Source organism: Bubalus bubalis, chromosome 14 (genome assembly GCF_019923935.1).
Source record: "Bubalus bubalis isolate 160015118507 breed Murrah chromosome 14, NDDB_SH_1, whole genome shotgun sequence".
Lineage (NCBI taxonomy): Eukaryota > Metazoa > Chordata > Mammalia > Artiodactyla > Bovidae > Bubalus > Bubalus bubalis.
Window position 1 is genome coordinate 50977989 of NC_059170.1, and position 25931 is coordinate 51003919.

Genomic DNA, 25931 nt, shown 5'->3' on the forward strand with positions numbered 1-25931 from the left:
CAGCTTGAACATTAGTCCTTCCAATGAACACTCAGGACTGATCTCCTTTAGGATGGGCTGGTTGGATCTCCTTGCAGTCCAAGCGACTCTTAAGGGTCTTTTCCAACACCACAGTTTAAAAGCATCAATTCTTTGGTGCTCAGCTTTCTTTATAGTCCAACTCTCACATCCATACATGACTACTGGAAAAACCATAGCCTTGACTAGACGGATCTTTGTTGACAAAGTAATGTCGCTGCTTTTTAATATGCTGTCTAGGTTGGTCATAACTAATCTCATGGCTGCAGTCACCATCTGCAGTGATTTTGGAGCCCCCCAAAATAAAGTCAGCCACTGTTTCCATTGTTTTCCCATCTATTTGCCATGAAGTGATGGGACTGGATGCCATGATCTTCGTTTTCTGAATGTTGAGCTTTAAGCCAACTTTTTCACTCTCCTCTTTCACTTTCATCAAGAATCTCTTTAGTTCCTCTTCATTTTCTGCCATAAGGATGGTGTCATCTGCATCTAAAGTTATTGATATTTCTCCCAGCAATCTTGATTTCAGCTTGTGCTTCATCCAGCCCAGCGTTTCTCATGATGTACTCTGCATATAAGTTAAATAAGCAGGGTGATAATATACAGCCTTGACATACTCCTTTTCCTATTTGGAACCAGTCTGTTGTTCCATGGCCAGTTCTAACTGTTGCTTCCTGACCTGCATACAGATTTCTCAAGAGGCAGGTCAGCTGGTCTGGTATTCCCATCTCTTTCAGAATTTTCCACAGTTTATTGTGATCCACACAGTCAAAAGCTTTGGCATAGTCAATAAAGCAGAAATAGATGTTTTTCTGGAACTCTCTTGCTTTTTCAATGATCCAGCAGATGTTGGCAATTTGATCTCTGGTTCCTCTGTCTTTTCTAAAACCAGCTTGAACATCTGGAAGTTCACAGTTCACATATTGCTGAAGCCTGGCTTGGAGAATTTTGAGCATTACTCCACTAGTGTGTGAGATGAGTACAATTGTGTGGTAGTTTGAGCATTTTTTGGCATTGCCTTTCTTTGGGATTGGAATGAAAACTGACCTTTTCCAGTTCTTGCTTAAAGATGGAAACAACCCAAATGTCCACCAACTGATAAACAAGTAAATAAAATGTGATAAATGCATACAATGGAATATTACTTGTCAAGGAAAAGGAATGGAGTGCTGATACATGCGAAAACAGGAATAAATGCTGAAAATGTTACTTAAATGAAAGTAGCCAATCACGACAGATCTCCTATTGCATGATTTCATTTATATGCAGTAACCAGAACCAACAAATCTATGGAGACAGGAAACTGAATAGTGGTTGCCTAGGGCTGAGGTGGGTGGGAAGAACAGCACGTGACTGCTAATTTACAACATGAGATTTCTTAGGGGGACAATGAAAATGTTCTTAAGTTGACTACAGTAATGGTTGCAACACTAAATATTCTAAAATCCATGGAATTGTACATTTTATTTTTTATTTACTATTTCAAAGATTTTTTTTTGGTGTGGACCATTTTTTTTTTCTTTTTTTTTTTAAATTTTATTTTATTTTTAAACTTTACATAATTGTATTAGTTTTGCCAAATATCAAAATGAATCCGCCACAGGTATACACGTGCTCCCCATCCTGAACCCTCCTCCCTCCCCACACCATCCCCCTGGGTCGTCCCAGTGTACCAGCCCCAAGCATCCAGCATCGTGCATCGAACCTGGACTGGCAACTCGTTTCACACATGATATTTTACATGTTTCAATGCCATTCTCCCAAATCTTCCCACCCTCTCCCTCTCCCACAGAGTCCATAAGACTGTTCTATACATCAGTGTCTCTTTTGCTGTCTCGTACACAGGGTTATTGTTACCATCTTTCTAAATTCCATATATATGCGTTAGTATACTGTATTGGTGTTTTTCTTTCTGGCTTACTTCACTCTGTATAATAGGCTCCAGTTTCATCCACCTCATTAGAACTGATTCAAATGTATTCTTTTTAATGGCTGAGTAATACTCCATTGTGTATATGTACCATAGCTTTCTTATCCATTCATCTGCTGATGGACATCTAGGTTGCTTCCATGTCCTGGCTATTATAAACAGTGCTGCGATGAACATTGGGGTACATGTGTCTCTTTCCCTTCTGGTTTCCTCAGTGTGTATGCCCAGCAGTGGGATTGCTGGATCACTTGGCTACAATATTGCTTCTGTTTTATATTTTGGTTTTTTGGCCACAAGGCATGTGGGGTCTTAGCTCTTTGCCGGGGATCGAACCTGTACCCTCTGCTCTGAAAGGTGAAGTCAATCACAGGACCACCAGTGAAGTCTCCAAAACGTTACACTTTAAATGAGTGAATTATATCTCAGTAAAGCTGTTCTACTAAAAAGATCAATGTGGGAATAAATTAAGCTCCTATATTATTTGCCTTTAAGGCAATATCAAAAAGGACCAGATTTAATAGGGCAGGCTCTTCAAAGTACAGAGAACCTGAACAAGATCGAAATGTGCATGTGGGATCAGAAAACATCAAGTTAAAGAACAAGGTCATGTGAGTTATTTGCCTCAAAATAAATATTGAATCTGTTCACTGTAGAGTTTACTAGTTTAAGAGAAGCTGTAACAAAGCAGTAGTGAAAAGTACTGGGGTTTATGCAAAGCACAGAGGGCCAGGTTATATAATCCTATGTAGGTCAGTTAATTTCAAAAGCTATTTTCTCTAGTTTCATTACTTGTCAATCACCTTATTTCATGGGCGTATTCTTAAGGCAATTAATGGATAATATATTTCATATTTACAGAGTGCCAGGGTCTGAAAATACCACTGAGGTTTATTTCAGGCACTTGCACAGGCTTTTTTTTTTAGTTCGTCTGTCTTTATTATGATTCCATGATTGTTTCTGGTTGAAAGATCAGTATTTTTGATACTGCACACACTTATGGCAAGTGATCTGCAGGGTAGGTGAGTTAAAAGCACCAAGATACAAAGGCTTTCTACTTGAAGGATGTTATAATAGGCACAAAATAAATGTAAAAAACATTTGCGTCTTTCAAAATGCTTGGAAAAAGTGCTTAAAATTATCTTAAAAGTAAACAATGATTTCATATATTTTTGAACTTTAAGGTTTCATTTTGAAATAGATCCCGCAAAGTCATGGTGATATATTGGAGGAGGAAAATAGATTAAAAACAGCCCAATGAATGACCCATGTATGATCCTTTTTTTTGTATACCTTCTTCAAAGAGATCAGAATTAAGAAATCAGACCTATCAAACCATGATTTTAACCAGAAGTACACTTAAATCCTACTCTTTGTTTCTTCTTTCAGAACATATTCAAATTCTCATTCACTTTAGTGTAACTCATATATTTGAATCCAGAGGTTTAAGATAATTGGCCTAATTTTAAAGAATAAAAATGAATGTAAGTTGTTTTCATTAAACATAGGATATAGCCCTTCAATTATTTTGCTTTTGTTTTAAATTCTTTTCATTTTCTTTCATCTTCTACTTCTCTTGTATCTATAAATGTTTTAGTCTGTATGACAAGTAACACAAATCTGGCTTGATTAAAGAAAACATTATGATCCATACTGGGTTGAAAGATACTAAAAAGTTCTGCCATATAACACAGGGAGCCCAACCCGCCTCTGTGATGACCTAGAGAGGTGGGATGGGGGCAGTGGGTGGGAGGCTCAAGAGGGTGGGAATATACTTATGGCTGATTCGAGTTGTTTTATGGCAGAAACAAACACAACATTGTAGAGCAATTATTTTCCAATTAAGACAAAAAAAAAGTTCTATGCAGCTGTGTCACTGAACTCAGGACTTAAATAGCAGTGAGAGACAAAAATGCACCAACAGATAACTAAAGACTTTGTGGTTGATGAAAAGCAAACCTACAAGACACTGGATTGTATGATGATGGGATATGAGCCGGAGAAACTGTTTAATTTTAGCATGTGAAAAATCACATGAATAAACAAGTGCAAATAGAACACTCTTATTTCTGGAATACAAACTGTTATTTAGTTTTTTTTCCTTGACTTTATTTTTTTTTTTTCCTTTGGCACCCTGGTGCAAAATATAGAATGCAGAATTAAGATTCTAAATTGCATCATATATTAGCTACAAGACAAATTTGGGGCAATTAACTTCATTGGTTGTACATTCATTAATTTCAACTTGGTAATTTTTCTATTGCAGTAGAACATTTACCAAGAAACCTATCCTTTTAATAATTTTTAAATGAAGAGCAGAACTGTTGCCTGTACTATATTCTAGACACAATGGTGTACAAGAGATCTCTAGGACTTATTCATCTTATATAACTGAAACTTTCTATCTGCGGAATCTCCCCATTTCCTCCTCCTCCAGTCCCTGGAAACCATCATTCTGCCCTCTGCTTCTAGGAGTTTGACTACTTTATTATTCTTTTATTAAAATTTTTTTTTTAAATTGGAGGATAGTTGCTTTACAATGTGTTGGTTTCTTCTGTACAACAACGGGAATCAGACAGAATTATATATATATATACACACACACACACAAATATCCCCTCCCTTCTGAGCCTTCCTCCTTGACTACTTTAATATCTCCTATCAGTGGAATCATAAAGCGTCTGTCCTTCTGTGATCAGCTGATTTCACTTAGCATATGTCCACCACTCTCACCCATATTGTCACATCATAATGTTTTAAATGGTTAACTTCAGCAGAGCAGATTGTTTGTGGCAACGGGGCCACACCTTGCTTTATCAGTTTTCTGCTTCTGCCCTTTATGAGTCCTCTTGCAGTCAAGACTGTCACACCTGGAGATGACTTCCCTGCCCGCTGAGGTGAGAACACGGTTTTGATGTCCAGAAGTACTTTTTTTTTTTTTTAAGTCAAGGTCTCCTGGCAGCTCCTCTGCAAACTACTATGGCAGCTGGGCTAGAGGTCATGAATATTACATAAGGGCAGTCCATGTATTCAAACCAGCATCTCCAAGCCATGATTCCCATAGCAACACACAGAGATTTTACTCATCTTGGAGACGAAGCAGCCAGCAGAAGTATTCTAATGTTACCCTGGATTTTTTTTTTTTTTTTTAGCAAGATCAACACTTACTCTTTTTTCAAAGCAGTGATTTTTTTTCAAAAGAAAACCAATGACCTCGTTAAAATAGGTTCATTTAAAAATTACCAAGTATCACACACACCAAGGCCCTTTGAACTTGAACAACAGCAGTCTATGCTTTAGAAATAGCTGCTATTTGAACCACTGCAGGGGAGAAAGAATCCAAATCATGGCAATGTGTGAAATGAAACAGTCTCAGCTAAATTCTGTACTTCTATGTTTCATATCTGGTTTCCAGTCCCCCTTCCACTTAATTATCACAGGATAGAGAAGAAAGAGCTCCAAAGGGAGGGACATCTTTAATTAATAAAATCCTTTCTTGCTTTCTTTCTGAAAAGCATAATGCAATCCATTTTTTTTTAATATAAGAAAAATACCATTATAAAACACCTAAGGAGTAAAAGTGAGGGGAAAGATTGTTCAAGTCTAAGAGAATAAACATCAGCTTGAAGAAAGTTTGTTTTTCTAAGCAGAGAAATGGTTTCCTGAAAAAACAAAACAAAACAAAGTAAATCCTTTTCCTATTAGAAGCCAGTTTTTCCTCTTTGTATATTCAGGGATCATTTTTCTGCATCTAAATAAACCATCCACCCATGGAAACAAGTTGCTTGGACTATAAAACAACATAAAAGGCAAGACCACTCATGTATTACACTGCCTTTTTCTACCAAGGGAAGACAATACATTCCACATCCTGTACCTCTTTACAGCCAATCAAGGAAGCAGGGTAACAGACCAGATGTACATTTCAGAAGGAATTTCCGCAGGTGGCCCACCATGGACTCAGCACAATGGACAAAGAGCTTGGCAGAGAAGGAAGGGTTTTACCTTTGCTTTTTCCAACTGGGCCTGGGCCTGTCGCTCTGCTTCTCTGCGCACTGCCTCCCGATCTTCCTCCAAAGAAACATCTGAATCGGATGGACGGCTGGTGTAGGAGTCTGCCGAACCCTGGAGAGGAAAATGGACATTTTAAAAGAGATTCCGTCTATGATGCTGGCCACAGAAAAGTCTCACTGACACGGCAGTTAGCTTTCTAGATTGTGCTGTCCATTCCTGAAAAGAGGAATAAAAATAATCCATTTTGGTGGCAAACCAGCTACACACATCCAGCTTTGGTTTGCAGACCACTCACTAGGAGAGTTACGCCGTCCAAGTTATTGATACCCTTCCTTCCTAAGTCTTATGGTCCAATTAGGAGCCTTTGTGGAAACCAGAACAAGTTCTCTCATCATTAGACCGACTGTGGTGCAGTGCAGTGAAGGACACACACACCGTTTTCAAGGAGAGCTTCAAGAACAGTCCACAGCTACATTGAGAATTTACAATTAGGAAGAAGATAGGCTAAAAAAACAACAACAACAAACATAAAGTCAAGGGAGTTATCAACTTGAACTCTCTGACACGCCACTACCATAGATGACCCTCTCTTTGATCTTAAGCATCCTTTGGTACCTCTGTATTCACCCAATGCCTCCTCTGACAAAATTGTAAGGCAACAGCTGCCAGCTTCCCTCAATCTTTAAGCAACATCTTTTTCAATCCCTTTAAGTGGATATTTCATCAAAGGCGTCTACGGGAAAACACCTGCCCGGGGGGAGCTCCTAGGGAGATAAACCACCGCAGAGGAAAGGGAGCTAGAGGATTAGAGGACTCTCTTCCGCTCCCTCTTTCGCAATCAGCATCATATTACTAATCACAGGAGCCCCAGACAGCCCTCACTTGTACCAGCGACAGAAACAACGACAAAATAACGTCTCCCCTCTACGAAAGCCCTGAAGCTTACACAGATATCCGAATTCTTCAGCCTTCCTCCCTTGGCGCGTTTCAGAAGCCTGATCCAGGTGGCCTTCATCAGCCAGACAGCGCCTTTCCCGTCCGCAGCTGCAGCCGCGGGCACCGATCCTCAGTGCGCGCTGAGCCCCGCAGAAACCCTGCTCGGTTCCCATCCATGCTCTGGGCAAACCCCCGCTTCTCCGTCCCTTTCTGCCTCCGGGGCTTTCACTTCCTACCCCGGAGGACTCCAATCCAAAGAGATTCTTATTTTCCCATCCCAGTGGGGAGGGGAAACAAACACTTGGATGCTTTCGATTGCTTTAAAGATAACACTTCAAGCGCATCCAAAGACAGGCATCAACTCGTCCTAAACTTCACGCATCTTATGACCCTTTCATCTTCCCTGTTCTTGGATTGTTCAAAGACATTAGTTGTGAGAGAACCTTAAGGGGAGAGAAAAAAAAAAAAAAAAAAAAAAACAACCAACCAACCTAGTGCAAAACGTATGCAGTGACATTTGCAAGTGCAAAGTTCAAGGCTTATCTTCAGAGATCTGGAGGGGGAGGGCGGAGGACGCGCTCACCGCACTGGGCATGCTCCGTCTGTAGCCTTTTTACGCAGACGCTCACATCACCCGGTTAGTCTGTCAAATTGCCATTTTGCATCTGAAGTGTAAACAGCTGGAAAGGGCTTTTTGATTCTATAGTAACAGGCACCTGGGATGTTTGACATGCTTCTATTTCAGATGAAACGTCTCAAAGATGAAACCTGTACTCTCCCTTTTTCTTTTCCTCTTAACGATATCTTTCCATTAATCTGCTGCGGAAAGTATATCCTATGCCATAGGACAATTCATACATAATACATATGATATATGATATTGTTGGGCAATCGAAATCAAATCATGCTCATCCATTCAATATAAAGCCGCTCTTGATGGCTCCATTTCCTAAACAAAATGCAAGAGAGAGATTTGCTCGCTGAAATAGGACTTGAAAGTAACCACACCGCTAAGCAATGAATTTAACGGAGCTCAAAGTGACTTTGAACCGCTTCTCCAACTGAGCAACTACCCTTCCAAATAAAGTCACTGGGATAAATAACCATGTGAATTGCTATCACAGCAATTAGGAACAAATGTAAAAGCTTGGTTGATTTATTAGCTGGAGTTAATATTTATAGAACCATTTAGTCCAAACTCTTCTTATAAATAAAGTGACTGAGGCTTGGGAAAGAATCATACTTATTCATTTCCAATATTAATGGGATTACTTTTTTGAAAGTTTATGAAGAAGTACACACTTCCAGGTTTCCTAAAGTAAACATAAAATTCTATCACTGCATTCTAAACTATGTTTTGTTTGGGGGGGGCAATTATTTTGTAAAGTCTCGTGCAAATGAAAGAAAGCATTCTTAAGAAAATCTTCCTTACTTTTCCCCTCCCTCCTTCCACCCCACCACCCTCTCCCTTCTCCCCATCCCTATTCCTTTCATTTCTAGGTTAAGACCAATCTTCATGACTTAAATAGAAAATACAGGAGAGGCTCTAGAATAAACACTGTAGATCAAATGCACCCTCACTGTGGTATCATAACATAAATTAATAGATTACTTATATTTTTATCAAGTGAATATAAAATGCATGGGACACAGAAAATGCATTGCAATTTTTTGGTTCTTGTAAAATTCACAGGGTGATGGGAGTTTTTCTACACCAACACACATGCTAGGGTAATCCTAATTTTCTCAGAGGGGTTCCTATAGCAGGAATTGTTTTGTCCCTCAGTCGTGTCTGACTCTTTTGTGACCATATGGACTGTAGCCCACCGGGCTCCTCTGTCCATGGGATTTCCCACGCCAGAATACTGGAGTTGGTTGCCATTTCCTTCTCCAGGGGATCTTCCTGACCCAGAGATCGAAGCTGTGTCTCCTGGATTGCAGGGTCTTTTTTTTTTTTTTTAAACATGGTGCCATCAGGAATGCCCACAGCAGGACTAGCATAGTAGAAAATTACCAGGAAGCACAATTATATCCCATAAAGGACATTAGGCCCCCCACACGGTCAGGTCACACCTCAGGGAGGATACAAATTTCTCCTATTAACAAGCCCATAATGAGAGGAAGAGTGTAACACACACACACACACCCACACACCCACACACAATTGTGTGTGATCTTATTCCACTATGAACAAAGATTTAAAAATCCTTTGCTTATAATCAGATGACGCTTTTAATTACATAGTCATTTTGAGACCTGTTACCAGGTTGAAATAAGTAAGCAGCGTAAAATACCCTCTGCATTGAGTTTTGGCAATGATCTTTTGAATATCTGCAACAATATATTAACCTCTGACCACTTTACAATGTGAGCTGTGACTTGAACTGATGTCCTCGTGGCTTTCATTCTTTGGATCTGTGAAGTATGCTGCTGCTGCTAAGTCACTTCAGTCGGGTCCGACTCTGTGTGACCCCAGAGACAGCAGCCCACCAGGCTCCCCCATCCCTGGGATTCTCCAGGCAAGAACACTGGAGTGGGTTGCCATTTCCTTCTCCAATGCATGAAAGTGAAAAGTGAAAATGAAGTCGCTCAGTCGTGTCCGACTCTTAGCGACCCCATGGACTGCAGCCTGCCAGGCTCCCCCGTCCATGGGATTTTCCAGGCAAGAGTACTGCAGTGGGGTGCCATTGCCTACACTTTCAAAATATTTTTAATTATAGAAGTTACATGTATCCATCGTAGAATGAAGAGAGACACAAATAATCTCTGCCTGAAATTTGCCCACCCAAAAAGCCTCACTATTAAATGGTAGCGTAGTTTAGCCTCCAGAGTTCTTGCATTTTCAAAAGTCACCCTCCCAACGTGTGCCTTACAATTAATCTCCTTCCTTTAGGAAGTGTTGATTTATGCAGTTAGAAGTGGTGTATCTAATTAAGCTTTTGCCTTTGGGACCATAAGGACTTTCTGGGTCATTCTGCCTTCTGTCAGGAAGAGCTGGCGGTCATTTTCGTAAATCCAAATGAGGTTCATCACAAGCTGTACCCCTGATCTCTTGGGTTCCTTAAGTACGATTAGTTGAACTTTTGTAATATTTGCCCTGGCAGGTACATCTCAGATTTCCTTTTCTATATCTTAATATTCTCATTCCTCATCATACAGTTCCAAAATGCAACCTGCTCCTAATATCTAACAATAGCTCATCTGAGATCACTTACTTATCTCCTCAGGACCTTTACTCCAAATGTGCATTCTTTACTTACAGGAAACGTTAGTTAATTGGATTAATTGATGCTTCTATTTATTCTTCAGTTTCTGTTGTTTTCCAATTTATGTCAAATATTTGCACACAAAGCATTGCCTTTTTCCTTTAACACATTTTCTTGGATTTATAAAGTTGGCTTTTTTCATGCTGCACTCTACTGTTTTGATCATATGTCTATTTCCATGTCTATTTTCACATCTTTCTTGAGTGCTCTTGTACTTCCTCTTTTAAAACCAAAAGGGTAAGAGTCGTTAGTCTATTGAGGAATGGCTTCCTGGATCCCAAGTGGGTCATCTATTCCTGTAGGAAATCTTCATATGAAGCCTAAAGCAATGCTCCTGGGCAAAATCAAATTCCTTATAGTATCCCGAGGTTACCTTGATTGTAGATCGAAGTGCGTCCCATCTCAGACACTCAAGATTTCAAATGTACAGGACTCACATATAGGACAATGCTAAGTCAGTGGCACAGTGGACTTCAATTGCTTCCCCCTGATCTTCTGTGGCAGCAGCACTTTTTGGCACCAGGGACTGGTTTCGCAGAAGCAAGTTCTCCATGGACTGAGGGCAGGATGGTTTGGGGATGATTCAAGGGCTTTCCTGGTGGCTCAGGTGGTAAAGAATCTGTCTATAATGCAGGAGACCTGCGTTTGATCCCTGGGTCGGGAAGATCCCCTGGAAAAGAGAATGGCTATCCACTCCAGTATTCTTGCCCGGAGAATTCCATGGACAGAGGAGCCTTGTGGGCTACAATCCATGGAGTTGCAAACAGTCAGACATAACTGAACAATTAACACTTTCACTTCCAAGTGCATTACCTTTATTGTGCACTTTATTCCTATTATTATTATATCAGCTTCATCTCAGACCATCAGGCATTAGATCCTGGAAGCTGGGAACCCCTGTTCTATGGCACAGATAGACAATCCATTTCCTTATTGATCAGGCCAACTTTTAGGGAAAAAAAGCAGAATGGGATAGACTTCCAAGGACAAAGACTAAGACGAAAAGGGTTCTTCTGTCTTGTATCATATGTTTGTCTTGGCTGGGGGAGATGATTCTTTCATTTCTCATACTGTCATCTCTTTTCATAGTTTTAGAAAAACTAACTTTTTCCCTGTGAAGTCATCTGAATGTCTCTAAGAAAATGAACTGCTGACCTCTGCTTTGTTGGTTTCTTTAGGAACAAAACCATAAATTGCCTATTGATAATCAGAGTTCTTGACTCAAAGTTCAAAAATGACACAAGTTATTGAGATGAAGCCCATTTTCATTAATATTGTTTACTTCGGTTTGCCAATGTCAAAAGTTACTATTCAAAACCATTCAGTCATGAAAGTCTCAGATGTGACTGGCCTGCCATTTGGATAAACTTGAAACTAGTGTCAGAGGTGATGGTAATAAATCTATGCAAGTTCAATCTGTTATGACTAAGTATCAGTTAAAATATTAGCTTCAATTTTCTCAGGAGCACAGGAAAATTTGTAAACTCTGTATAAGTTTCATAAGTACTGGTGAAGACATTATAGTTTGCCCCCAAACAAAACAAAACACCAAAACACCCACCACAAGCTTTTATTCAGTACTTAATACTTTGGGACAATAAGTCCTATAACGGTAAGTTAAATGCTAGGAATATGACCTTGTTCCCATCATGAAGCCTGACATTCTAGTGAAGACGGTCAATTAAAATAATTACAGGGAGAAAACAGTGAACAGGCTGAGATGAGAGAATGATGGTGGGAAGATATGACTTTAATTGGGAAGATAAGATAATCATAAGAGATGATATTTAAGTTGAAATACCCCAAAAGATAAAGAAAAAACAAGTCAGCCTTGGCATGTGCTGGGAAAAGCAATATAGGAGAGGGAATGGCATATGCTAAGGCCCTGAGGACAAGGAATGAAGCACGATCAGGGACGCTAATGTGCTATTCTGCTGGTGTGTTTATTTAAGCTTCCTCCTCTTTCTCTCTCTGTAGGTAATACATGTGGAATGTGTACTCTGGGAATCTCTTCATTTATGTGGCATGACCTTGCAGAAAAACTGCTTACACAAGTTTGATTTTCTAAATTAGAAGTGGCATTTAAGTTGTCAGTAAATTCCACATTATGGGGAAAATCAAGTCTTCTAAGGTTTAAAGGGAATTCTCTCATTTTCTTCCTTCTAAATTAAGGGCTATCTCATAAAGGCTAATGTCAGGATGTTTTTGAGACTCTTCTATATTATGTGAATTCAAGCAGTCAATTTATTAAGGTTAGACAATGTAGACAAGTGATAATAACAATTGCTATTTAAAAAAAAAAATCTTTTAGCCTCACCATGGGGCATGTGAGATCTTAGTTCCCCAATCAGGGATCGAACCCATGCCCCCTGCATGGGCAGTGCAGAATCTTAACCAATGGGCCATCAGGGGATTCACATAACTGCTAATCTTGAATGAATGCCTATGCTGTACTAGGCACTGTGTGGATTCGCCAATATTACATAATTTAATCATTAATTTTTCTCCATTTTTCACTGATGAAAAAACTTTAGCATAGAGAAGTTACCTGAGAGAGGTTACAAAGCTAAAAACTGACGGAGATAGGGGTCAACCTTTAGCAATCTAAATTTAAGTTCCATACATGCAATCAGTTCAGAAAATTAAAAGCCAGAACAGATCCTAACATGCAACTCATCTTTCTGTTAATCAAAAATACATTTTAAAAAATTCTTTAAAAAGTTGAAGTATAGTTGATTTACAATGTTGTGTTAGTTTCAAGTGTGTAATAAAGTGATTCACTTATATATATTATGTTTATATGTATGTGTATATATATAGGGTTCTCAGGTGGTGCTATGGTAAAGAATCCACCTGCCAATGCAGGAGACAAGAGATGCGGGTTCCATCCCTGGGTCAGGAAGATCCCCTGGAGAAGGGAATGGCAATCCACTTCAGTATTCCTGCCTGTAAAATCCTATGGACAGAGGAGCCTGGTGGGCTACAGTCCATGGGGTCGCAAAGAGTCAGACATGACTGAGCACAAATATGTGGGTATATATTTGTGTTTGTGTGTGGCTGTGTGTATATGTGTGTGTGTGCATATATATTCTTTTCAGATTCTTTTCCGATACAGGTTATTACAAGATATTGAATATAGTTTCCTGTGCTATAGAAAACATGTTTCTGTCTGCCAGGCACACACATAACCATTTCTAAAGGTCCTAATTTGTCATGACGACTTTCAAGTTCTTAGCTCTATCTTTGCTGAACCTGGCACTCTCCCCACTCCCTTTCTCCCCTTCCCTTCTCCCCTCCCTTCTGACACACTCTCCCCCTCCAACCACTCCACACACACACCTTCACAGATTCTCCAATTTTATCTTCCCAAAGGCACAATGAAGGTGCAATGAAACAGATAATTTCTCATTCATCAGTGTAACACAATTTTGTGACAATGTGCCTGCTACCCTGAAATTTTCTTCACTTCAGAGCATCTCAACTGGAAAGCATTCTTTTTGTTACTTATCTACAATGGAAAGTAGGTAACTAGAATAGGAAAACAATGGAAGTCAAGAAACTGGCTATTGAAAACTTCCCCTTTTCCCTGAAAATGAACATAAGTTTGGCAAGCTGGTCTTCAGTAGCCTCTCTGGCAGCTACTCTTGTCTGAAGCTGGCTGGAATTCAAGTGTCTCCTGAGTAATCTTTCAGTTCAATAGGAACCACTGTAGTGGCACTGAAACTAAAATTATTAAAAAGTATAAATGGTAGGTCCAAGGCTCAGTGATGGGACTTACATATTTTTCAGAGTACATTACATTACAATACATTAAAACACTTACACTCAATTATTCTTCGAACCAAGGGTATGATGGGTATTTATGTTTTGTAGAAGAGCTTCTGTCCAATATTTGTAAAATTTGACACTTTCACAAAGAACCATTTTGAGAAAGCTAATGTGGCTCAGACCATGAACTCCTTACTGCCAAATTCAGACTTAAATTGAAGAAATTGGGGAAAACCACTAGACCATTCAGGTATGACCTAAATCAAATCCCTTATGATTATACAGTGGAAGTGAGAAATAGGTTTAAGGGCCTAGATCTGATAGACAGAGTGCCTGATGAACTATGGAATGAGGTTTGTGACATTCTACAGGAGACAGGGATCAAGACCATCCCCATGGAAAAGAAATGCAAAAAAGCAAAATGGCTGTCTGGGGAGGCCTTACAGATAGCTGTGAAAAGAGGAGAAGTGAAGGGCAAAGGAGAAAGGGAAAGATATAAACATCTGAATGCAGAGTTCCAAAGAATAGCAAGAAGAGATAAGAAAGCCTTCTTCAGCGATCAATGCAAAGAAATAGAGGAAAACAACAGAATGGGAAAGACTAGGGATCTCTTCAAGAAAATCAGAGATACCAAAGGAACATTTCATGCAAAGATGAGCTCGATAAAGGACAGAAATGGTATGGACCTAAAAGAAGCAGAAGATATTAAGAAGAGATGGCAAGAATACACAGAAGAACTGTACAAAAAAGATCTTAATGGTCCACATAATCACGATGGTGTGATCACTCACCTAGAGCCAGACATCCTGGAATGTGAAGTCAAGTGGGCCTTAGAAAGCATCACTACGAACAAAGCTAGTGGAGGTGATGGAATTCCAGTTGAGCTATTCCAAATCCTGAAAGATGATGCTGTGAAAGTGCTGCACTCAATATGCCAGCAAATTTGGAAAACTCAGCAGTGGCCACAGGACTGGAAAATATCAGTTTTCATTCCAATCGCAAAGAAAGGCAATGCCAAAAAATGCTCAAACTACTGCACAATTGCACTCATCTCACACGCTAGTAAAGTAATGCTCAAAATTCTCCAAGCCAGGCTGCAGCAATATGTGAACTGTGAACTTCCTGATGTTCAAGCTGGTTTTAGAAAAGGCAGAGGAACCAGAGATCAAATTGCCAACATCCACTGGATCATAGAAAAAGGAAGAGAGTTCCAGAAAAACATCTATTTCTGCTTTATTGACTATGCTAAAGCCTTTGACTGTGTGGATCACAATCAACTGTGGAAAATTCTGAAAGAGATGGGAATACTAGACCACCTGATCTGCCTCTGGAGTAATTTGTATGCAGTTCAGGAAGCAACAGTTAGACATGTAACAACAGACTGGTTCCAAATAGGAAAAGGAGTTCGTCAAGGCTGTATATTGTCACCCTGTTTATATAATTTATATGCAGAGTACATCATGAGAAATGCTGGACTGGAAGAAACACAAACTGGAATCAAGATTGCCGGGAGAAATATCAATAACCTCAGATTTGCAGATGACACCACCCTTATGGCAGAAAGTGAAGAGGAACTCAAAAGCCTCTTGATGAAAGTGAAAGTGGAGAGTGAAAAAGTTGGCTTAAAGCTCAACATTCAGAAAACGAAGATCATGGCATCTATTTTCATGGGAAATAGATGGGAAAACAGTGGAAACAGTGTCAGACTTTATTTTTCTGGGCTCCAAAATCACTACAGATGGTGACCGCAGCCATGAAATTAAAAGACACTTACTCCTTGGAAGGAAAGTTATGACCAACCTAGATAGCATATTCAAAGGCAGAGACATTACTTTGCCAACAAAGGTCCGTCTAGTCAAGCCTATGGTTTTTCCTGTGGTCACGTATGGATGTGAGAGTTGGACTGTGAAGAAGGCTGAGCGCCGAAGAATTGATGCTTTTGAACTGTGGTGTTGGAGAAGATTCTTGAGAGTCCCTTGGACTGCATGGAGATCCAACCAGTCCATTCTGAAGGAGATCAGCCCTGGGATTTCTTTGGAAGGAATGTTGCTAAAGCTGAAACTCCAGTACTTTGGCCACCTCATATGAAGAGTTGATTCATTGGAAAAGACCCTGATGCTGGGAGGGATTAGGGGCAGGAGGAGAAGGGGATGGCTGAGGATGAGATGGCTGGATGGCATCACTGACTTGATGGACGTGAGTCTGGGTGAACTCCGGGAGTTGGTGATGGACAGGGAGGCCTGGCGTGCTCTGATTCATGGGGTCACAGAGTCGGACATGACTGAGCGACTGATCTGATCTGATCTGAATATTAGATGGGAATTCTCATATTATTGTGAGTTTTGGATTTCAAGCATAGGATAAGTAATTTCTCTTCATAATTACAGTATTCATGTGTGTGTGTTGGGGTAGTTTTTTAGGCTTATTATATCTACTGATAGTAATAAATGGAAAATGTTTTTCATGCTAATATAACTTCTTTAAAAATTCACTTTTCATTCATGAGAAAGGAAATGAATAGGCAAGAAGCAGAAAAATAGTGGCTTGGGAGAGTTGAACTTTCTCAAAATATTGATGAAAAAAATTGAATGAGAAAAAATGAGTGAATGAACCACTTGCAGGAAATTTGCAGTATAGGAATTCATGACAAGTATGGATACAGCCATAAACGCTGAGTGAACATCACTACCTTTAGTCTTCCTACTGAGTCTGCTCAGCATACACACATACTATTATTTCCCTTTGTGTAATCAATGTGATACACCACATCGACAAAAGAAAAGACAAAAACAACATGATTATCTCAATAGAGGCAAAAAAAAGCATTTGATAAAAGATAACATCTAATCATGATTAAAAACTCTTACCAAATAAAGTGGGTATAGAGGAAATGTATCTCAACATAATAAAAGCTATTAATGGCAAACCCAAAACCAATCGAATACTCAGTAATAAAAAGCTGAAAGCCTTCCTCCTAAAATCTGGAAAGACAAGGATGCCCACTCTCATTACTTCTTTTCAACAGTATTGGCAGTCCTAGCCACAGAAATCTGATAAGAAAATGAAAGAAAAGTGTGTAAACTGAAAGGAAAGAGGAAAATCTGTCATTATATGCAGATGACATACTATTATTTCCTCTCCCTAAGAAGACCTCCCCTGAACTCCATTTTCTCTGCCAGTTTCTACCTCATTTTTTTTTTTTTTTTTTTGCTCTCCTTTGTAGGAAAAAAAAAGCTCATGCTCACTTCAATTCTTCTTTATGGGTCTTTTTTAAAGTTACTCTCTCCCACCACTGCCCTCAAAACTGCTCAGGGTCATCAGCAATAAATGGTTAAATCCAATGGTCAATTCTCAGTGCTCATCTTACTTGGTAGGTTAATATCACTCCCCATCCTTTCAGGGCTTCCCTTGAAGCTCAGTTGGTAAAGAATCTGCCTATAATACAGGAGACCTGGGTTCGATTTCTGGGCTGGGAAGATTCCCTGGAGAAGGAAATGGCAACCCACTCCTGTATTCATGCCTGGAGAATCCCATGGACCGAGAAGCTTGGCAGGCTATAGTCCGTGGGGTCGCAAGAGTCAGACATGACTTAGCAACTAAACCACCACCACCACCACCACCCCCACCATGCCATCAGGATTCCCAGGTGGCACTAGTGGTAAAGAATCTGCCAGCCAATGCAGGAGAATTGGGTTCAGTCCCTGGGCTGGGAAGATCCCCTGGAGAAGGAAATGGCAACCCACTCCAGTATTCTTGCCTGGAGGATCCTATGGACAGAGGAGCCTGGTGGGCCACGGTTCATAGGGCCACACAGGACGTGGCTGAAGCAGCTCAGCACAGCACCCATCCTATCATTCACTTTCTCAGAGTTGCTTTCCCAAACCCCTCTCTCGTGGTCTTTCTCTTACCTATTGGCTGTTCTTTCTGAGTCTTCTTGGTTGGATCACCTCTCCCACCACCTCCTTTTTGCTTCAACCTCACTGAAGCTCCTCATAGGCACCAGGAAAGCTTTGTCCCTAGATCGTCACAGTACAATCACCTCCTTTAAGTCTTTTCTCAGCTGGCATCCTTTCTTTTCTTTTTTTTTTTTTAATTAGCCCACCAAGGGTCTTAGTTGTGGCACATGGGATCTTTCCTTTAAGCACATGGACTCTGAAGTTGTGGCATGCAGGCTCCAGAGCATGCGGGCTTCAGTAGCTGCAGCACACGGGCTCTCTAGTTGTGGTGTGCCAGCTTAGTTGCTTGAGGCATGTGGGATCTTAGTTCCCCGACCAGGGATTGAACCCATGTCCTCTGCATTGCAAGGCAGATTCTTCACCACTGGACCAACAGGGAAGTCTTGGTGACTTTTCAATGAGGACTTTCCTAACCATCCTATTTAAAATTGCAATCCCCCAAGCCCTCCAGCATCTCTAATCTCCTTTAGCCTGTTCTACTTTTTAAAAATGGAGCTTTCACCTTCTAACATACAATATAGTTTAATTATGTTTATTGTTTAGTGTCTCTCTCCCTCCACTAGAATATAACATCCATGAAGGCATAGATCTTTTCTCCTGTTTAATTTACTCATTTATCCCAAGTGCTTAGAACAGTGCGTGGCACAAAACAGATGCTCTATAAACATGGGTTAAATGAATGACTAGGGTTACCAGAGAAAGAGAGCCTTTTCTTTCTCACATCCTAGATCTTGAAGCTTTTCTGCTGTATGAGGTCCTCTTTAGCATTCCTAAATGTTTCCAAATACTCTTAAAACATTCCTAAATATTCTCATGTCTTTTCCTTACTATTGGGTTGGTCAAAAAATCTGTTTGAGTTTTTCCCATAAGAACAAACTTTTTGGCCAATCCTCCTCCCCCCAAAAAAACCACACCCACAGAAATCTTACTGACTCATAGTTAATGGCAATAAATATTTGCTATGATGAGTAGAAGAATAAAACAAAAACTTCAGCCTGAAGATATATTTGGAATTTTATCATAAACCTCAATAAATACCAAGTTCATTAACTTAGTGTAAATGTCAACTCTAAGTCAGTAGATTAAATAAACATGTTCCATAACAAGCAAACTACTAAAAAGAGAAGACATTATACTTAAAATTTATATAGCATCCTTCTTCCAAGGAATGTAAGAGAGACTTTACGTTCTGAAAATGTGATTAACACTTACTTTCTATGAAGCTTCTTTTTCCATTAATTTTCCTCCCTCATTCCAGGGACTTATATTTCCAATCCTAAAACTGCTAATGACTCATTGTGTAGCCACAGGCAAGTTATGTAAATACTCCTCAGACTCATTGCCCCCATGCAATCTGAGTACAGTAAGTCAAAGCTACTAGAAAGAATATTCTTGAGAATTTTCTTACAGATGGTTGAATATACATTGTAAATATGACATATTCTATGACTGTTTACAGACTGTTACTTCTCATACACTACCCCTGCCAGTCCTAGGAGGATAGAGTTTAAATTCACAGCAGAAAAAAGCGTGACTATACATATAACTTCTAGTAAGATGGAATATTTTAAAAAAATCAAGCCAGCACAGGAAAAAGATATTTCTGCAAGCAATTTTAGAACATATATTTAAAAGGAATTCAAGTAATAGCTGGACAAATAAACAACTCTGGAACATCTTCACAGGCTCTCTACTACTAAATAAAGGTCACCTCAAAAGATGGCATGCCCAGCTGTGAGCCTTTTCTTGAGTGGCAGAACCATCAGACAATGAATCTTGGTTCCTGCCTTCCAGGGAAAATTTGCTGAGGTGACAATGAACCATCAATCCATAGACATTCAAGGACAGTCAGCACATGTATCCTCCAGGGAATCCCAGAGCTGTGAAAAGGATAGGGCTTCAGTCCTGAAAGATTTTACCCTCTAAAATTTTCTGTGCATACAGCAGTTATTCTACTGGTACAAAACACAGTAAGAGAACAATAGACAAGCAGACAAAGGACATGGATACAAGATTCACCAAAAAATCAGCTGGTCATAAGCATCTGGAAAAAGTGTTCAGCATCACTAAATTAAGATGCATTTCCTTATTAAATGTGTACTGTTGCCAAAATACCAATTCATAGTGTTATGAGAAGACACTACAACCAACACTTCCACATCCTGTTGACAGTCTGTTTTACTTTAGTACAGCCCTTTGGGAAAATCACGTTCTTTTGGTTTCTATCTAGATATGTATCTTGACTAACAGGTATCCAGACTAATGATTGTACTTTAAACATTCTTGGACTTTTCTGGTGGTCCAGTGGTTAAGGATCTGCCTGCCTATGCAGGGGACATAGGTTCGATCCCTGGTCTGGGAGAATCCCACATGCCATGGGGCCATTAAGCCCATACGCCACAACTACTGAAGCCCCTGTGCCCTAGAGCCCACGCTCTGCAACAAGAGAAGCCACAGGAATGAGAAGCCCTCGTATTGCAACTGGAGAATAGCCCCAGCTTGCTGCAACTAGAGAAAAGCCTGCGCACAGGAACGAAGACCCAGTGCAGCCAAAAATAACTAAAATAATCAATTAATTAAAAAAGAATAAAATTTCTTAAACTATGGTTCATACACTTACATTATGACACAACCTTAATGATGGTTATAAAGGCTAAAAGGCATTATAGGCAAATGTTAATGGTGATAATATTTGGTTAAAAAAAAAGTAAAGAAAATTTGAAAACCTGAATCATTTCCATAATCATATACATTCATGTATGTAAAAATTCTGGAAGTACACAAAAATAACAGAAAATATAGGAGTATACTATTATTTTTTTAATTCCGGGGTTAATTAAAAATTTTTTTCTGTAACATTACCATTTTTCTGACTAGAAATAAAAACCTCATTCTTGTTGCAAATGAACCGTGCAACAAAACACTCTGAAAATATTTTTGGTGTTGCAAAAAGAGAGTTTGCAGATATACACTGTCCCTAATTTGTTAATTTAACCTTGAAAGTTTTTTGCATGTGGGGAAGGGAAGAAAACTTGAGACCTTCTGAAAAACTCTTGATGCACATTACAAGAAAAGAAATAGAGTAAATGTTGATGTGGGAATTATATCAGGTAAGAAACAAAAAGGAAAAGAAAAGTACTTTGGCATGAAATGTTAACATTTTTAAGTATTACATTTCTCTGTAGACAATGTGTTAAAGTAATTATTTGAAGTTTCTGCTGAAACACTGGGCTTGTCTCATATGACTGCTTAAATAATTTTGTGGTACTAGGTGAGATACTGAAGCAGGCCAAATGACTCAGTAATTTGGTAATTCATTGTTAATATACTGCTCTCAAAGCCTAACCTTCCAGAAAGATATGACTTGGGTTCAAAGAGATTTAATATTAAAAATAGGCTACACGATCAGGGAGTTGGCTGAAAAAGGACCTGGTATGTAGTAGTTAGTAATAAAGTACCCTACTGATCCAAAACACTTACTGCCTCCTTTAAGCAGCTAACCTACCTTCAGGAAGTGATTTAAGAACTAGAGACAATTTGGTTCATACAAATCCATGTTTAAAAATATGCTGCAAATTTCAGATTGATTAGCTGGAAATATGCCATTGGTTCTATTAATTATTATTAATGTTAGAAAATCCAGACTCTATTAAGAATATTTCAGAAAACACTGGACATAGACTCTTGGTAAAATGCAATTCATGGGACTTCCCTGGTAGTCCAGTGGTTAAAAGAATCCACCTACCAATATAGGGGACAGGGGTTCAATCCCTAGTCTGGGAAAATCCCACATGCCTCAGAGCAACTAAAGCATGTACCATAGCTACTGAAAGCAGACTGCCCAGAGCCTGTGCTCTGCATCAGAGAAGCCAGTGCAGTGAGAATCCCCCGCACTGCGTGAAGAGTAGCCCTCACTCCCTGCAACTCGAGGAATCCCAAGCACAGCACTGAAGACCCAGCACAACCAAAACATTTTTTAAAAAGGCAATTTATACATTTCATTTTTCACAAATAAGAAAGCATTTTTAAACTGCAAATATTTAATACATGGTGCCATAGGCTGAATGCTTGCATCCTCCCCAAATTCATATGTTGACACTGGATCCCCAAGGTGATGGTATTAGGAGGTAGGGCTTTGGGATGGTAAATAGATCGTGAGCAGGAGCCCTCATGATGCGATTAGTGCCCTTGTAAAAAGACCCCAGAAAGCTCCCTTGTCCCCCCTACCAAGTGAGGACTTGGTGACAAGATGGCCATTTATGAACTAGGAACTAAACTCTGCCAGCACCTTGATCTCAGGCTTCCAGCCCCAGAACTGTTAGATATTTCTGTTGTTTATAAGCCACTCAGTTTCTGATATTTTAAAATAGCAGCCTGAATGGACCAAAAGACATGAAATTGTATGCTTTGCTTTAAGTTCCAAAGTATAATGAACTTAAATGATAATAAAACTTCCATCAGGCAGGGGAAAACACGGCTTGACAGTTTGGTAGGAAGACAGTTTGGTAAAGATTAGGGAAGACTTGGTGACTGCTGGCCATGTCTGCTGACCTTTGCCCTTTGGCCTGATGATACTGTTACCCAGATGCTACAGCATGCTTATGTTATATGCTAGAGGCTTCCACCGTGAAAACAGACACCAACCTCAAGCGCTCCAAACCAAAGATACACCTATGTCTTCTACTTCATTTAAATGACAATCATTTAATATAACATTGCAGAAAACTAAATATTATCTCCCTTCCCCCAACATCCACAGACATTAGAATCTAATGTCCAAGAGAAGGGCAGGGATTTTTTTTCACCTCTGTGTCCTCAACAGCAGTGTGTATGAGACAGACTGGAACCTGAGACCCTTTACTGCAGTACTTTTACCTGGACAAACGTCTCCTCGAGCCACAAAATACAAAGAAACTATAGCGTGCGCGTGCTGAGTTGTGTCTGACTCTTGTGCAACTCCATAGACTGTAGCCTGCCAGGCTCCTCTGTCCATGGGATTTTCCAGGCAATAATACTGAAGTGGGTTGCCATTTCCTACTCTAAGGGATCTTCCCGACTCGAGGATTGAACCCACGTCTCTTGCATCTCCAGCATTGGCAGGTGGGTTCTTTACCACTAGTGCCACCTAGAAAGCCCAAAGAAACTGTGAAGTGAGTGAAGTTGCTCAGTTGTGTCTGACTCTTTGCAACCCCATGGACTATAGCCTACCAGGTTCCTCCATCCATGGGATTTTCCAGGCAAGAATACTGGAGTGGGTTGCCATTTCCTTCTCCAGGAGATCTTCCCGACCCAGTGATTGAACCCGGGTCTCCCGCATTGTAGGCAGACGCTTTACCATCTGAGCCACCAGGAAAGCTGTAAGGGACTACAAATAACCATGTGCTTTTGCAGTTAGGACAAATTATGGACAAGAAGATACAAAAAGACCAAAAATCCAACTGCCATTTCTGGAGAGCTGGGAGCAAAAGCAGAGTGCTGGGGGGAAAAAAAGCAGGCTACTGCGCATGCCCCCTGCATAATCCACCACCTAAGGGGTGGGCAAACTACCTAAGCTACCCCTCCAGCCAGACTCCTGGACACACCCCTGCCCTCAGGCCATATAAGGAACCAGCTCACTCCTGCCTCGAGGACTTAATGGTCAAGGGAACTTGTTGTTATTGTTCCCCTCTGGTGCAGCAGTGGACCCCAAGAAAGCCTTGCCTGAATTTCCTGTCTGGCCTCTTATCAATCTCTATTGATTAAGGAGGCCAAGAACCCTGGCTGGTAATATGTACATCTGGGAAGAAGATAAGATTGGTGAGGGCGCGGGGGGGGGGGGGGGGGGGGGGGAGGGGGTCGACATTCTAGTGAGAGAGACAGATATGACAGAGGCAAATAATTCAACAATTGTTTTATGACTACTATATCATACAAGGTTGCTCTACATGGTCTCGGTGCCAGAGACCCTGGAATTCTCTGGCCAAATGGTCATGAGCCTGTTTCTCAGGACTGCGTGGGCCTCTTTTCATATTTCTCCTTCTCAGAATACATCTCTCCACCTGTGTGCAGACTCTTAGACCCAGGTCTGCTGAGTGGGGAGTGATGAACAGGGGCTTGAATGATTAGGCTTGGCTGTTGACTCACACCACACACCTTCAGAAAGCCTAATGGGACCTGGGGGCTGTGTGCCAGCTCTCTACCCCCTGCCATGCTCTCATGTAGAGCTCTGAGGACAATTAAATTCAGATCTGCCTTCCCAGTCATTATAAAGGTATGCACTCCACTGGTCTGCCATTGATCTTCCTGCCAACAAGGACCGAGGTCATCCTTTCCCCAGCAGAGAAGGGTCTTAACCACAAGGCCAGGGACTTTCTGTGTTAATATTTGGAGCTTCTGCTCCTGACTGATGAGCTGGCACCCACCTTGGTACTTATCAGGCACTTGATAAGTTATTTTGGGCAAATGAATACAGTGTGTGTCTATCATATCAAACTCTGTGTACTACAGGGTGCTGCTGCTGCTGCTAAGTCGCTTCAGTTGTGTTCGACTCTGTGCGACCCCATAGATGGCAGTCCACCAGGCTCCTCTGTCCCTGGGATTCTCCAGGCAAGAATACTGGAGTGGGTTGCCATTTCCTTCTCCAAGGCATGAAAGTGAAAAGTGAAAGTGAAGTTGCTCAGTCGTGCCTGACTCTTAGTGACCCCATGGACTGCAGCCTACCAAGCTCCTCCGTCCATGGGATTTTCCAGGCAAGAGTACTGGAGTGGATTGCCATTGCCTTCTCCGGCAGCCTGTGCTACATAGGTACAAAGATAAATTCTGCGACCTTGTAGGTGTTCCGTGGAACGTTTAGCCAATAAGATAGCATCTATATTTCTTCCCAGTGGGGCATCTAATTATGGGTAAAACAGTACTTGCGCCATCCAATGGTCTCAGAAAACAGAGGAAAGACACCACGCAACTCAACAAGAAATCTTCAGTACAGAGAAAGAAAACCTCACTAAGTGAAGAGGAAAACAGTTCCTGGGGTGACGGGCATTTGCAAAGTCCATCAAAAGAGACAATTATCCTGAAAAAATCTCGCAAAATTTGGATGATGCTAGAAGATAGGAGATCCAGGCTGAGGCTGGACGTGGTCTTTTTCCGTTCCTTTTTCTTTCTTTTCTCTCTCCTCTTCCTTCATTCCCTCCCTCATTTTTCCTTTTCCTAAGAATTTTAGCCTTCTTTAATAAGCTGAAAAACACAAATTAATATCAGAGCCCTAGTGTATACTGTTTATAAACATAAAAATTTTTTTGAGGACAATTTAACTTATATGCAGAATACATCATGCAAAATGCTGGGCTGGGTGAATCACAAGCTGGAATCAAGATTGCTGGGAGAAATATCAACAACTTCAGATATGTAGATGATACCACTCTAAAGGCAGAAAGTGAAGAAGAACTAAAGAACTTCTTGAGGAGGGTGAAAGAGGAGAGCAAAAAATCTGGCTTGAAACAACACTAAAAATCTAAGATCATGGCATCCGGTCTCATCACTTCATGGCAAATGGAAGGGGAAAGAGTGGAAATAATGACAGCTTTTCTTTTTTCTTTTTAAAATTTTTGAATTGAAGGATAATTGCTTTACAGAATTTTGTGGTTTTCAGTTATACATCAAAAAGAAACAGCCATGGGCACACCCATGTCCCCTCCCTCCTGAACATCCCTCCTCATCCCACCCTTCAGCCTGTCGCAGAGCCCCTGTTTGAGTTCCCTGAGTCATACAGCTAATTCTCATTGGCTATCTACCTTACATATGGCATTGTAAATTTCTATGTTACTCTCTCCATATATCTCCCCTTCTCCCTCCTCTTCTCTCACTGTGTCCATAGGTCTGTTCTCTATGTCTGTTTCTCCATTGCTGCCCTGAAAATAAATTCATCAGTGCCATCTCTTCAGATTCCATTTATGTGTGTCAGTATACGATATTTTAGAGAAGGAAATGGAAACCCACTCCAGTATTCTTGCCTAGAGAATCCTGTGGACAGAGGAACCTGGTGGGCTGCTGGTCTTGAGGTTGCACAGT

The 25931-nt window shown here is 40.4% G+C and overlaps 1 protein-coding gene across 15 annotated transcripts in view; it reads right to left on the reverse strand.

Annotated features, from left to right (window-relative positions):
- The window catches only part of CACNB2 (calcium voltage-gated channel auxiliary subunit beta 2), a 431110-nt gene that overhangs the window by 130829 nt on the left and 274350 nt on the right, over positions 1–25931 (reverse strand). For 13 of the 15 annotated variants that reach the window (XM_044928076.2, XM_025264317.3, XM_025264319.3 and 10 more), the window contains one exon: positions 5951–6070. In XM_044928076.2, the coding sequence (XP_044784011.1) occupies positions 5951–6070 (120 nt within the window). Of the gene's footprint in view, positions 1–5950; positions 6071–6905; positions 7353–7386; positions 7902–25931 lie in introns of those variants that run through there. The other 2 variants (XM_044928075.2, XM_006075934.4) reach the window with 2 other exon arrangements.